Below are 15,232 nucleotides of genomic sequence, written 5' to 3'. Positions count from 1 at the left end.
GATGTTGGATGCATTTAATTAATCTGCAGATGGATCTAAAAATAATTAAGTGTTCACTAAAGGAATTCTGTTTATTTTCTTATTTTAAAATGTGATTTATTTATTTATTAAATTACATATTTCTAATATTGTATAATAATCTTAAGTGATGAATGAAAGCTGCAGCTCTATAGTCCACATGGTAAAATTTTAAAGATAGTATTATTTAGAAATAAATACACAGAAAAATGTGAATTGTCCTGAACGTTGTGCCGTCCGGTCTGAAACACGGGTTCCCTGTTTAACACCCTGCAGGGTCACAGTGAGTTCCTGCATGCCTGCAGTAGCTGCTGTTTATTCAGGTTCATGGCAGCGCTGTACAAACACACCTGCTGACACCCTGCACACCTGAGCAGCCACAGCATTCCAGACTGCAGACACAAAGCAAACAGGAAACCAGGAGCAGTGATGTCATGCTGTGGGAAGCTGAGGACAGACACCACTCACTGCTTCGTTTTCTCTTTTCTTCCTCTGATTTTATTCCTTCAATATTTCTATGCTTTATGTTTGGATTTGCTTTTCCATTCTTGCTGAGAAGCTGCTGGTTTCCGCTCTAAGAGCCGACAGATTTGTGCAACAAGCAGCAGAATGTACAGGATGTAAATATGATCAGCTTTAGGAATCAAACATTTTGTCACCACACTCTTAAACAAACGATAAAGAAACTTTAACATGATTCTTTTTGTTTGCCTTATTTCTTCTTTAAACTGGCTGCACAGATAAACCTGCAATCGTCCACTAGAAGTTCAATTTTCTGCACGTGTTTTAGTTTTATTTGTCACAGCTGCAAAGTTTGAATTAAATATCAGAAAAATCTCCAAACTAAGGTAGCAACAAACAATTATTAATCAATTTCTCGACTGATTATTACTCAGACTTTGCTATGAAGGGTCAGGGTTCACTATAGTAATATTATTGCATTTTAATCTATAAAATGTTCACTCTTTTATATAAAAAATAAATGTATTTGCATCTTTTAATGCATTGATAACATTGTATTAAAAAAAGGATGCATCTGGAGCCAAAAATAATAATTTCAATAATATGAAAAGCTCAGGCCTTTCTACTCCTACAGACTACGGTTGATCGGGTTTTTTGGGATTAACCAAATAATAGTTGGATTGCAGAAGCAGCTTATTAGGAGATTTTTAAAAATCTGTCACTTGAGGAGTTCTGGGTAGAACAGATTTACAAACAAAGAAGGTTTATTTAAGTCTTAAATACAAAATGTTCTTATTTTTTCTGCAGTTTTGGTTTAGTTACTGCTCTGGTTATTTTTTTAAAGTCTGTATACTCCAGTTAATGATTAATCAAATAATAAATTAGTTGACAATTATCACGATTAATCGGATTAATTCAATTAATCATTTCGGCCTTGTCCAAACTACTTTGTTTCTCAACCTGTGATTTTAGTTTTGTTTTATTTAAAAAACTAATAAACTCAAAGCTTTTCAAAGTTGCTGCAACATGAATTCATAGACTGAGGCTGACAGAAGAATAAATCCAGAAATGAAGCTGATTTCTCTCTCATCTTCCATCCCTGACCTAGATTTCCAAACAGCGGTCCGTCCAGCTCTGCCAACAGATTCCGGGTTGCGTTACCGGGCTGGACCGGCCCGCTGTGATGACAGTTGCTCCAGAGTTATGGGGTCAGACGAACGCGCCCTCATCGGGTCATGTGACAGAAATACCCAGAATTCTCCTGGCGCTGCTACACGTGAAGTGACTGGACTCAACGGAGGAGAAGAAAATGTTTGAGTTGAGGTGAAGAAACGAGGAAAATCACCTCCATGTTTCTTTTCAGTCATGATTACGAGTCTAAAATTTAAAAATAGAGAACGTTTTACATTATGACCTTGACAAAAAATGATCCCAAATTGGTGATAAATGCAGATTTATCTCGGATTTTTTAAAGTGGTGATAGTTATTATTTTAACAGTCATTCAAATAAAACGTTCATTAACTTTAGGGTCATTTTCACAGACCTCAACTAAAAATACATTCAACGTAACCTTCCTTCAGTTCCTTTCTTTCTCTTTCCCTTCTGAATGTCCTGTCTAGTTTTTCTTTAACCCTGAAAGTGGCGCAGCGCACAGTAACCAGCTGCAGCCAAACAGGAAGGAGCCGTCTTTGACTTTCAAAATAAAGTACATTGTAACATGTGATCATATTTAAATTAATATCAAACTTTATTATGGTTAGAACAACTTTTCAAATATAGGCTTTATATATATATACATATATAAATGTCTATTTTTGTATCTTATATATTTTACACAGTATTAACATCTATTTTAAAAAAAGACTTTATTCTGAAGGTGTAGTGGCTTTAATTTCCCTGTAGCAGTGGGGCACAATCAGTTACATGTAGAGGGAACCCTGGAATGATTTTTCCATATATTTTCCATATTTATCTGTAGTTAAAGGAAAAACTTGAAGATCAGCAACGACCAACTAACCCTGATAAACGGTTTGCTTACAGTCCAGCAGTAATAATTCAGATTTCATCGCAGTTTCACTGGACGCCATTTCTTCTCTCGCCATGGATGTTACTGTGTTTAAATGCATGTTTTAATGTGACTTCTGTTTTTTTCTCATGTCTCTATTGAGTTTGATGCAACCACATTGCTTATGAGACATAAGAAACAACACCACATGCATGGCTTATTTAAAATCCTAGTTTTTATTTATCTATCTTTATCTGTCCTTTGAAATCAGTCTGAATTTGCATTTAATGGATGATCTGACTCATTTTTATGCAATCCTGAAACACAAGCACATTGTTTTATCCTTGAAATATATGTATACATTTTATCAGAGTCAAAATATTTGTAAATTATTTGCAGGGTTTTGTGATAGTACATCATTTGTCAGAGTCAGCTGTTCATCTATCCTATCAGACGGAGACAAAATCGTCCCGGCGCCATCCAACAAGTTTTCTTTGATAAGAAATGTCTCCTTCTCACAGAGAACGACTGCCAGTTTGTTCTCACTGGGCTCTGATTGGATCAATCAAATAACAGACTACAGCGCAAGGCATTCTGGGTAAAACCAAGCAAAACAAACATGAGGGTCTGGTTCTAGTGGGAGAAATGTCTCTGGGTCTGCCTGCAACCGCTAAGATCTGATGTCTCTCCATTTTTGTTTGCATTTTGTGATGAAGGAAGTTGATCTCAGTGTCCTCTTCTGAGGTTTTCATGTTGCTTCCTTCAGTGGTTCATGAAGCAGCGCCCCCTCAGGCGCGGAGGAGAACAGGTTTATCAGAGAGTTTTAATCGTTTTTAACAGTGCGGTGTGAAAAACCCCCACAGCAGCTGAAAATTAAAAAATATCACAATTTTGATCCCCAATCAATTCAAAACTAAAAGACTACCAGGTGGGAAAACATCCTTGGTGAGCAAAGGTCAAGGCAGGACAGTGAGAAAGAAACTTGTCTGTGAATTTATCCTCTAAAAACATGATGATGGGTTAGCACACAACCCCAGGATCTGGATACCTGCTGAAACTCGGGCTAAACCTAAAAAAAAGCAGCTTATCTACTAGAAGATGATTGAAAAAGAAATAAATCACTGTGATGCAATGACCTAGTCAAAGTCCAGACGTCAAACTGACAGAGAGAGGGCAGTAAATGTAAAAGAGAAGGGGACTAAGGGTTCATCCCTGAGGTACACCACATGTAATAACTGATGACTAAAGTTCTGTTCAGCCCGACCCGTAGTGCAGCAGAAAGACGCCGTTAGAAAGCAGATCGGATTTATTTATGACCCTGAAAACTGAAATCAAGATTTAAAAACAACCCAAACGACCAGTTGAGCTCATTAGAACGTACCTTAATGAGATGCTTGTTGACCCACTTTGTGAACGTTTTCTTCTGCACCCGGTCCCGCTCATCTGAGAGAGAAAGACAGGATGGAGGATAATTAATCACATCATCAAATACAGAAAAACAAGATTTACAGCAGAAACAGTTCAGACATTTATAATGCGTAACCGTGCCAGCAGCGTATCGTTTTTAGAACTGGGAGAAGCTAATTAGCATCTCAAAAGCTCAACTGTCGTCTGAACTGTGACTCCAGATCCCAGAGGAGTTGAATAGAGAAGGAGGAAGTTAAATCATCTCTTCCATCCATCATAACGGGAAACAGGAGATATTTGGCAAAAAAATACATAGGTGAACTTCAAGCCCCCCAAAAAAACCCAAACAGATTATCCCAGGTCACTCAAAGGAGGATGGCTGCAGGATCTCATCCTCTACTTCAATGTCTCTCTCATCTTTCTAACCAATACAAAGACTTAGAGAAGCATCAAAAGCAAATGAGGCGGATTAGCAGAGCTAAACAACTGATGGTGTCATCCATGTTACTGTGGATGTTGAGCTGTTAGCATGCTTAGACAGACATGAGACTGTCACATAGAAACAGTCTTCAGTCAGAGGCCTCTTCAGACTGGTTGCAACACTGACTGCTACTGGAGATCCTTCCTGCCCACAGCAACACCATCCACAACGACTCTTTGAAGATACTTGTATAATACGAGTTACAACATTTTATTTCCTTTTGGGGTAAATAACGAATGTTTGAATGGAATTATGTCATTGATCAGATTTATCATTTAAAGTGTTGAGCTGTGCAAAAGTCTTAGTCCAGACGTGATGTGTTTAAACGTAGCCAGACGTTCTGGTAAAAGTGTTGCTGATTAACTGTTTTTAACTCAGTTTGAGTCAAACTCCTGACAATGTTCAGATAAAATATTTCCATTTTGGTTGTTAAGGTAAAAAAACTTAAACTAATGAAAGGAAACTGTGCAGTGCTGAATTGATTTTAAATTGGTTGTTTGTCATAGTTAAACATACTTAGAGAACCAAAGAGCTGAAAACTCTCCCAGTTCCCATTATCATGATTAACTCATCACCTGGTTATAAAAACAGGATTAATGTTTTGTTCACATCCAGAGTGATTCATGTTCCCAATTTATCAGTTTTTGGCAAAAAACAAAAAGAAGAACGATTTAGTACCAGCTGGCCTTCTGTTTTGTGTTTTCACAACTTTTCTGATTGTGAGGTGTTTTATTTGACCTACATCAAACTCAAACCTTAAAAAATCCCAGTTTTTTTCTTGCTGGTTGAGGTTAACTCCAGGCTCTCGTCTCCACCCAGACGGAGGCCAGAGGAGTGAGGTAACAAAGCCAGGAATAGAGGTTGATGTTTAGCCACCGTTTTGTTATCTTTCCTCTGCTTATATTCGTCTCTACTTGTCCACCCACCAAATACCATTTATGATTAAAAAAACGCTTCAAGAGGAGCAGAAATTATGAGGTTGAATAATGAAGATTGAGTCTGATGGACGGTTTTTCCCTCCAGTCATTTCAGCAGATCGGTTTCCAGCCAATCAGCTGCCTGCTGTGTATGGTTGCCATGGTGAGGAGAGTATCACTTCCTCCTTGAAGCATCTTGTCTTTCCCTTTCACACCAACAGAGAAAACACACAAATATTTGCTCAACACAGCCAACGACTTCATCTGTCGAGCTCCGAAAGCTGGAATTGTTTCCAGAAATCAGAAACGGACCGTGCAGCACGAACAAGCAGAAACAGAGCGCAGAGGGGTTTACTCAGAGGGGAAGAGCAAATATTTCAACACGCTGTTGCAAAATGTGCTCAGCCCTGTAACACGCCTCGATTCCCAAACCTGTCGGTCAAGCTGAGTCAGTTTAGCCGTAGGAAACACTTCAGATTCACATGTTGAACAAGTCAACACTTCTGCTCAAATCAGGAGTTAGAAAACAGCTGATCAGAGATAGAAAACATCAGATCAGGGATAGAAACCATCAAATCAGGGGTAGAAACCATCAGATCAGGGATAGAAACCATCAGATCAGGGGTAGAAACCATCAGATCTGGGTTAGAAACTTAAAGACAAGAGTTAAATACCATCAGTTTTGGGGATAGAAACCATCAGATCACGACTAGAAACCATTGAACCAGGGTAGAGATAATTTGATCAGGTTTATCTAAAGATGAGAGGGGACATGAGTGACCACCTCTGATTCATCCACACAGCAGAGCTTTGTTGGCATGAACACACCCACCTCCCGCGGTGGAACCACAACAACACACTCCCAGAGCCGCAGTGATTGCTCCAGATCTGCTCAGACACACGGAGCCACTCTGCAAACAAACGCACGCCGCAGGAACGCACTGACCTGCACAGCACATGAGCGAGTAAAGGTGAGCGTTCAGGTGGCTCTCGCTCCTGTAGTCGGGCCACATGCTGCCCGGCCCGGTCCGGATCGGATCAGGCTCTCTGCTGCAGCATAATCCACAGCAGGAGTCAGATAATTATAGCAGCCAGACGTCAGGGCGAAGTGAAGGCAGGTAGGACCAGTTTAAAGGAACACCGCCTCTCCTCTTCCTCTGTTGCGGTTTGATCAGTCGGTTCTCATCCGTCCTGGATCCCTGCGGCAGCTGCCATGCCGGCCCGTCCGGCCTAACGCCGTTTTCTGTCCCTTCACGGTTCCAGCAGCAGTTGCTGTCCCACGTGTGAGTGTCAAAGTGAAGGGAGGCTCCTCCCCCGGTAAATCCCCCACGGCGGCTCTACTTCCTCGCTGCTCTGACACTTGCTCTCCGTCTATCTTTGCTCCGCTTTCTTGCTCTCAAATCCCTTTTGTTTCTGCACTTGTTTCCCGGAATACTTCTCGCATTTCCAGTAAATCCACATTTTCACATCGGGGGGTTTAAAATGAAACCAGATGATATAATCCTCCTCAGATCAGGCGCTCAAATGAACGGCTTCCTCGCTCTGCAACAAACTCCTCCTAATAGAGCTGACACAATCCAGACTCAGATCATTTGCTTTCCTTCATTTCCTTTACAGCCGCTGGTTTTCACATCTCTGAAGGTCCTGAAGTGTTTCTTCTGGGTTATCTCAGTGGTTTCTGAGGGAAAAAGCTTGGAATCTGAGACGGACTTCGGCCTCGTCATGATTTAATCAAAGCTGGAGAGAAGACAGATTCAGCTCATCCCCACCCCCCCCCCAAAACAAAGTAGACAGGTCCTAGAAAGTAGGATTGTTGTCTATACAAGTAGATTTTTAAATAATGTCTTGATTGGATTTGGTCCAGGTAAAGCAACACCTGACCAGGTCAGACAACACCTTCCTCTCCAAGCTTTCCTTTTTTCCAGGTGATTCCTGTATTCCTGCCTGACTGAATCCTTTTCTGTCTCCTAGGTACTAAAAATACCCGGCGGCGCTTACGCCTCTAATACTTCGGGACGCGCTCATCCCTCTCTCCCTCCTTCGCTTCCAGTTTTCACCTCTAATCTCCCTCCGTCATCTTCCCGTCTGTGATTAGATTACCAATCTGAGTGGGAGGGATGTTCAGAGTGTTGGTCACAGAGACCGAAAACAAACCAGGACTGGACAATAAATCAATAATAATACACAATATGACAGACATGTGATCAATATCAGTAGAAAATATGTCCAATAATTCAATAATTTCAATTAGCTCTGATCCTGAACCACACGGCCTTCTGGGAGATGTAGGCAGAGGAAAGGCTTCTCTCTCCTAGCAAAGCAAGGTTGGTGGAATCAACTAACTCACTCACTCTCTTTGGTTGCCTAGCAACAATCTGTAGAGTAACTTGCACAGCAGCAGTTTTAAAGTTTCACCACTATGCCTCATAACTACTTAAAACTGAACAGCAGCAGCGCAGAGTGAAAACTGGATAAAACAGGAAAGCTCATGCCGCCAGCTTGGCTGTATTTCAGATATTTAAAACAATAAATTAATCAATAATTATCAATATATGGTGATAGATTTTTCAGCCAAATCGCCAAGCTGTAGCTGCAACTGAAGATTATTTTAGTAATCTTCAGTTACTAAAAAGTGATTACTCCATCACTTTTTCTGATAACTAGTTGATTAATAGGATCAAAAAAATCGTCACATTCTGCTGATTTTTCATTTAACCACTTAAGCGTATTTGATACAATGAGAAATAGAAAAAGCTCCTGTTTTACAGTAATTATATTTTAATCAAAAACATACATAGACAAAACAAGAAACAAATCCAAAGACTTTTTATTGCTGCTAAACTACTGAATAAATAAACATCGTTTGGCTTCATTGCTTTTAGCAGATGGACAATGAAGGTTCCAGCAGAAAGGAAGACTGGCCAAGAAACATTATAAATTGTTTTACATCCCTATATGTTACAGTTTTAAACCCAAATCAGAATGAACTAAAATCTGCATAAACGGGTCAAAGCTTTACGTAAAATAAATTACGTTAGAGTGAGGATGCTCGGTCAGCTTACTGTTAGCAGTTAAAGGGCCGAATGTTTCTTATTAAAAGGTAATTCCAAGGAAGAGTTTGACACTTGGAATATTCTGAGAATTTCTGTCTTTACATGAATTGAAAATCTGGTGACATTAACTGAATAAGTTTCAAACCGTGGGGCTTTAATTTTCTATATGTATATTAATCGGCTGAACCCTGAATGACTGTTACTGTCACAGTAATTTCAAAGAAAGTGTAAACCATTTACCACAGCATGAGCCAGCAGCGCATAACGCTCCACACCCCGACACGCTCGGCCAGCCAGGTTTCATTTCCTGTGATGCGTAAAATAAGAGCAGAACCACCAGCAGGTGTCCCACAGCTCATCCAGAACACTGAGCCCAAAACCCAACAAACCCAACAAACCCAACATCTGCAAACCTCCAGCAACGCCTCAAAAACCAAAACACAAATTTAGAAATCCTGCTTGTTTAAATGATTTATACATGAGACCAGGGAGTTTTATTTCCAGCCATGATGTAGCTGCTTCATTACAACATAATCCTGGTACATTAATGAAATGTTTTGATTGCTGTAGGATGTAAATGATCACACAGATGCTTAATGATGTGCTAATTAGCCACATGTTACAGCTGCTGATCAGATCAACACGGACGATTCCAGTACCTATTCCTGTCAAGCATCCATAGTTTACTGGGATCCATTTCGGCAGCACCCAGAACTTTCTACAGAAGGTTTCTGAAGATTAGAACAAAATATTCACTAGATGAGCTGGAAGCAGAAATATCTACAGAGATCAGAGACGCAAAAACCAGAGAGAGCGAGAGGGGGGGGGGGGGGATGGATGGATGGATGGATGGATGGATGGATGGATAAAATGATGGCTGATGTTTTATTCAGTGGACCAGTGAATAAAGTCTGTAACTGTAAATATTTTTCCTCTGTTGTTCTTCCGTAGATTTGGCCCCGCCTCCTTCCTCCAGCCGGTTCCTCCTCATTAAACAGCTTCAGTAAACAGAGAATATGATCTGATAATCTACCATCAGGACCCGACCCGACCTCTCTCACCGCCACCTCCTCCTGTCCCTGTAGCACCCACTGCCCTGATTACCGATCAGAATTATTGACCCAGCCCGTTGCGTCACCTCGGGTCTCCCTCTGCTGCCGAACCGGAGCCAAAACGTCTCATCTGATCGCACTTTGGCTCACGTCCTCCAGCAGTTCTTCTGTTCTCTTTAACAAGCAGCTAAAGGTCCAACAGAACCAGTTCTGATGCCCCAGAAACTCACACAATAAATATGGTTTCTATGGTTACATAACGAGAAATTTAAAGCAGCTTTAGGTCCAGTCTGAGAGTGTCGAGAAGACGACACTCTCAAAAACTTTTTTTCTCAGAAACTTCTGAGATTAATCTCAAATTTTCTGAGTTTGTTTTATTTCATCTACATCATGTTAGAGTTTCTTTCAGTTATCATGCAATCTGATAACTAGATATAGTTATAAGATTTATTGCTTACTTAAAACTAGTACTTTTTCATCAATATTAAGGTGTTATTTATGTAAAACAAGCTTCTACATCTTGTTAAAAACTTACTTGTAAGTTAGTTTGTCTTATTTTCACTAGAAATTAGATGAAAAACTTGGCAGGATTTTGTATGTTTGCAGTTTGGATATAAAGCCGTTTCTCCTACAGGAGAGGAGATCCTGCAGCACAAGCCCATAAAAGGAGAAGAACAAACACCAGAACCAAACAGAACCGGAGCGGATCACACGGACCGGGTCAGAAATACCCGATAAAGAACTAAAACTGCCTGAGACACAGAGGAGTGACGGAGCAGAAAGGGGCGGAGCCTCAACAGGAAGCACATGGAACTAAAGAACACCGTAAATAAGAGAGATTTTGGACTTTACCCAGCTCGGTTCTGGTGGTCCGGCGGCGGCAGCAGAACCAGAACCCAGCTGCAGTGATGAAGTGAATGGTCACCACCAGGATCGGGGTCAGAACCGCTGGATCCAATAGATAATCCATGTAATCGCTCAAACCGGACTCAAAGTTTTCACTCCCTCCGTTCTGACCTGGGTCCTCCCCTCAGCATCTCTCAGCTCCTGCAGAACTTCTGGGTCGCTCTCATGGTTCTGATCTCCCCTATTCTCTCTCTCTCTCTCTCTCTCTCCACCCCCCACTCGGTTTCTCTCCGGCTCAGATTCCGATCCGCTGAAGCCAACGGCCCGACTGAAGCCGTTACTCACCGTTAGAGAAAGGAAATGTAACAGAAATTTTAGCCCAACGTGTGTGTGTGTGTGGTTGCTAGACACTCTGAAGGAAACACACACGCACACAACTTACTTCCTGTGTGTGTGCCGACACAGTGAGTTATTAAAAAGAGGATGATGGGGGTGCACCGTGTTTACCTGTGTTGCTATGGCCGAGTGATGCATCCCGTCTGTGAGGCTATCTTTGCAGTGTGACTGTGTGCTGCATGGAGGCCGACGTGATTCAGCGTGATTCAGGCCAGACAGCCATGAGGTCCTACAGCGGCTGAATGTGTGTCGGGGTGTGTGTGTGTGTGTGTGTGTGTGAATATCTCACCCTAGCAACCGACAGACAAAACAAAACACAGACTAGATAAATCTAAAAACAATCAATCCTGCTGCAGATTAACTCTCAGTCTAACATCAACTCAAAGATTCAAACTTTTCTTTTAAGGTAGAAAATGATTAGAACCTGGAGGCAGAAATGAGTTTCCTTCCTGTTTTGCGTTTTCTAATCGCCAAAATTAGATATTATGATGTCATAGAGCTAGCTGGTACTTTCCATCACTGTGGCTCATCCAATTCACTACAACAGAAATACATTACCCAGAATTCCTTTTTCTTTCTTCAAGAGGAAGCCATATTTAAATCATCCAAAACCGAAACCGACTTATTTGGACAAATTACATCAGCTTTATTTGAAACATCAGTTTCCCAAACTCAAAGCAAAATCCTTAAAACAAAGAAGTTTCTGAAATTTGGAGTTTTTATATCATATAAAACAAACAAAAAGTAAAACAGAAATTCTATGACTTTCTGTGACATTATTATAGATCCACTATAAGAGTTTAACAAGTAGTTTATTCTAACAAATTCTATTAAATATTTTAGAATAGTAGTTTATATTACAGGCTGTGTTCACTCAGTGAGTTAAAAATCAAGATGTGTTCAAAGACAAACTGTGAAAAACGTTGCATTTATTAGAAAGTCTTTTAACTTCTTGAATTCTTAAAGTCTATTTTTGCCATAAGTTTAACAAAAATTAATCAGAAGACATAGTATGTTTACATCCGTAGACAGGTGTCAGGTTTCTGCTGAATAATGGCATCTGCTGCAATATTTATTTAAAAAAAAAAAAAATCAGTAAAAAAAAAAAATCTCTCTTCACACATAGCACAGAGAGACAGAACTAAAATCTGCTATCAAGTATCTGATAGCTGGTAGTGAACAGAAATGAGATAAAATCCTCATCCTAAAAAGCAAACTTCTGCAGCCAATCACAGCGAGTTAAACTACAGAAAGGAAACTACAATTAAAAGTTCTTTCCTTCTCCTACACAAGTCATTTTCATTTAATTTTTACAAATTCTCAAAGAGAAGTCAGATATATTTAATTTCTCCCTAAAATCATTGTATTAAATACATTAAAATCATATTAAAACACTAATTTAGAGGCAGTAGGGGAGAATTTAAGGGATGAAGTTCCAGTTGTCGCCACTATGGGGCAGTAGAGACCAGGCTTTCAGCTATTTTTGCATGAATTCAAAACATTTCCAGTTCACTGGTGACACTCATCTTTAAAACTGTAAATATAATTATTTCTGTTTATTTCTATTTTCTCTTATTTCTGAAAATCTCCAGAAACACATAAAAACATTTCTGCTTTTGCCTTCATGCTGCTTCCACTCATTTTGTGTGATTCTGCTTCCATGTGGCTGTCAGCTCTCAGGTCAGAGGTCATGTCAGCAGTAAAAAGCATGCAGCTCTGCAGCGTCGAGGGGAGATGTGAGGCGGAATAGAAACAGCTGGATGAATAAGGTTTTTATGAACCGTTTTTATATTAGATGACTGAAATAAATTCAGAGAAATCTCCATCAGAATCTCCCCTCCCCCAGGTCCGACTCAAAGCCACGAGTCAGCAACATTTCCCCCAGCAAGGTCATCCAGACACCGGCAGGAACAGAAGCACACACACTTCTCATACAAACATTCAGAACGATAAAACGGCTGCAAACAAATTCCTCGGCTCTATCAGAGAGAGATGGCCATAAAAACGGCTGCGCATGTAAACGCCTCGGCAGGCCGTGAGGCGTTTACAGCCGATTCCACCTGAGACGCTGAAAACAAAGCAACTTGATCAGGTTTTTAATCTGTAAGTGAAGGGTGTGTGTCGCTGCTGGCCGTGATGCTGCGCTGCAGGATGAAGCAGGAAAAATGCAGGGCAGAAGCGAGGAAGAGGAAGATGTCAGTGATGCATCCTGTAACCTTGGATGTTCATCACTCTGACATAAATTACAGCTCTGAAACGTGAGGCATTCAGGAGAATCAGGAAACAGGAAGAAGGACGCTTTAATATGAGTTTTGTTTATTTAACGAGGAAGAGAAGAAGTGATGAAAATATGTAAAAAAAAAAGGTTATTTTTTACTTCTGGGACAATAAAATGTCCATCCATCCATCCATTTTCTGTTCACCCTTGTCCCTAATGGGGTCGGGAGGTGCTGGTGCCTCTCCAGCTACGTTCCGGGCGAGAGGCGGGGTCACCCTGGACAGGTCGCCAGTCTGTCGCAGAGCAACACAGTCCCAGAGGTTAAAAAATGAGCAATAAACGATAATGTTGTTTTGAGACCTTTTTTTCCCCCTCCCCTCCAGGGGGTCTTTTGTGGGCTCTAGTGTCTCTTATATGACAGTAAGTTTACAGGAAAGGTAGAAGGAGAGGAGGGAAGACATGCGGCAAATATCGCCGAACACGTCGAGGACTCTAGGCCTCCAAACGTGGGCCGCGCTATCCCCTACGCCACCACAGCACGCCCGTTTTGAGACCATTTTCACATCATATAACGTTTATAATGGCATAATAATGCAAGAACATTCTCAAAGATCAACCACCTTTAAATTCTACTGAACATTTAACACTGGAATGGGAAGATATTTTAAATATTCAAAATAAATAAAACAAAACAACAAATGAAATGAATTATCAAGTCTCGAACCTTCAGAAATAGTTTAGCTGAGACCAGGAATAAAATTTATGCCGTTTCCTTGCAGCTGTGTGACCTGCAGAGCTCAACTCTTCCTGTATGGAAACTGAGCCGGGCCCCGGGGCCCCGACCCGCCATTCTGGGTCCGCTCAGGAACAAACATCAGGAGGCTGAAACGACTGCATCAGCATCGAGCGCAGCAGACGCACCTGAACGCCTCTGCATCCTTAAAGAGACAGACTGACAGTGAACAGGCTGCGGTTCTGCGCTCTGCCTTTAGGGGGCAGAGTGGGACCGGTTTCTCACCACTCCACTGCTGCAGAGTGAAGTTTCTAACATCTTATTCAGCACAAAACGCAGCTCAGTTTGACAGCCGGATCCAAGAACAGGAAACTTTCCACCAAACCAACAAGAAACCAAAACACCAAAAATGAGGAACAAATGAGGATAAAATTATTTTCTAGAGAAAAACAGAAAGTTTAGTTCAATCAGTCACAACAAACCTCAAAATAATATTTAGCAGAGTTGTGGAAAATCATGAGATGAGTCACAGAAATGGTCGCAATGTGATAATTTGTCATTTAAGCCTTTGGCATTAAAAAGGGTTGTAATTTTTAATGTCAAAACAATTAAATTGTTTAGTACAAGTAAACAATTTAATTTATTTCTTAAATAAGGAAATGAATATTTTACTGCTTTAATGAGAAAAAGTTTGATATTTGTCAAAATCTGACATGACAAGCCCAGTTCATGTTTCTTTGAAATAAACTCAGTATGATTGTTTCATAAATCTGATAGTTGTCAGATTTTTAACACAAATGCTGATGTGTTAAAAGATAAAAGTATTTCTATTAAGTATTACGTGTAAAACTTATACCAAACTATAACTTCACAAGATGCTCAACATTCCTCATTTTATTTATTTTTACTTTATATTCGAGTTCTCACTTGTAAGATATTTTTCCATATAATCAGTGAAATAATCTGCCAGTGAAAGTAGAACTTTTTCATCAATATTAAGGAATTACCAACTTAAAACAAGCTTCAATATCGTGCAGAAAAGTGACTTGTAGGTTAATTTTGTCTTATTTCAAGTATACTAAAATATTTGCATAACACAAATATTTATACGTTTATTTGTAGACAAGTATTTGTCTACAAACTAGACAAAAATACTTGGGAATTTTGTGTGTTTTTGCAGTGTAGCTGTCAGCCAGACGGCTGGCAGCGACACCCCGAGATGCCATTAAGAGATTAAAGGACGGGAAAGGAGGCTGAAACAGAAGCCGGCGGCGGACGGGTCTGGCCCCCAGACAAGCTAACGAGGACGGATTAACGGGAGCCGACTCCAGATTCTCACAGCCACAAACTAAACACAAAGGGCTTACAGGCAGAGAGGAAGGTTCAACCGATGAGTTTCTTTTAGCTGATGGTACAGACGGTGCAGTGACAGTTACTACTGGTGAAAACAGCGAAGACGACGACAGGAAGTGGTAGGAGGACGGTGGTTTGTTTTTGCTCCAGAGCTTTCACAGCATCACACAGTTCAGAAAAAGGTGTGTTGAATTCAAAGCTCTTCTGTAAAAACACCAACTACAATTTCCCCAAAACGCAGCAGACGTAGCAACACCCAAGTGGGCGGGGCTTGTCGCTCCAACGGCTGA

General features: G+C 40.6%; 1 protein-coding gene across 4 annotated transcripts in view; it reads right to left on the bottom strand.

The window, feature by feature from the left end:
- The window catches only part of macf1a (microtubule actin crosslinking factor 1a), a 212,946-nt gene that overhangs the window by 139,939 nt on the left and 57,775 nt on the right, over window positions 1-15,232 (bottom strand). For 3 of the 4 annotated variants that reach the window (XM_032580101.1, XM_032580102.1, XM_032580103.1), the window contains one exon: window positions 3,868-3,929. In XM_032580101.1, the coding sequence (XP_032435992.1) occupies window positions 3,868-3,929 (62 nt within the window). Of the gene's footprint in view, window positions 1-3,867; window positions 3,930-6,237; window positions 6,633-15,232 lie in introns of those variants that run through there. The other variant, XM_032580105.1, reaches the window with a different exon arrangement.

Source organism: Xiphophorus hellerii, chromosome 13 (assembly GCF_003331165.1).
Source record: "Xiphophorus hellerii strain 12219 chromosome 13, Xiphophorus_hellerii-4.1, whole genome shotgun sequence".
NCBI classification, from domain to species: Eukaryota; Metazoa; Chordata; class Actinopteri; order Cyprinodontiformes; family Poeciliidae; genus Xiphophorus; species Xiphophorus hellerii.
The sequence above is the reverse complement of the archived record's forward strand: the minus strand, read 5'-3'. Positions and strand labels throughout refer to the sequence as shown.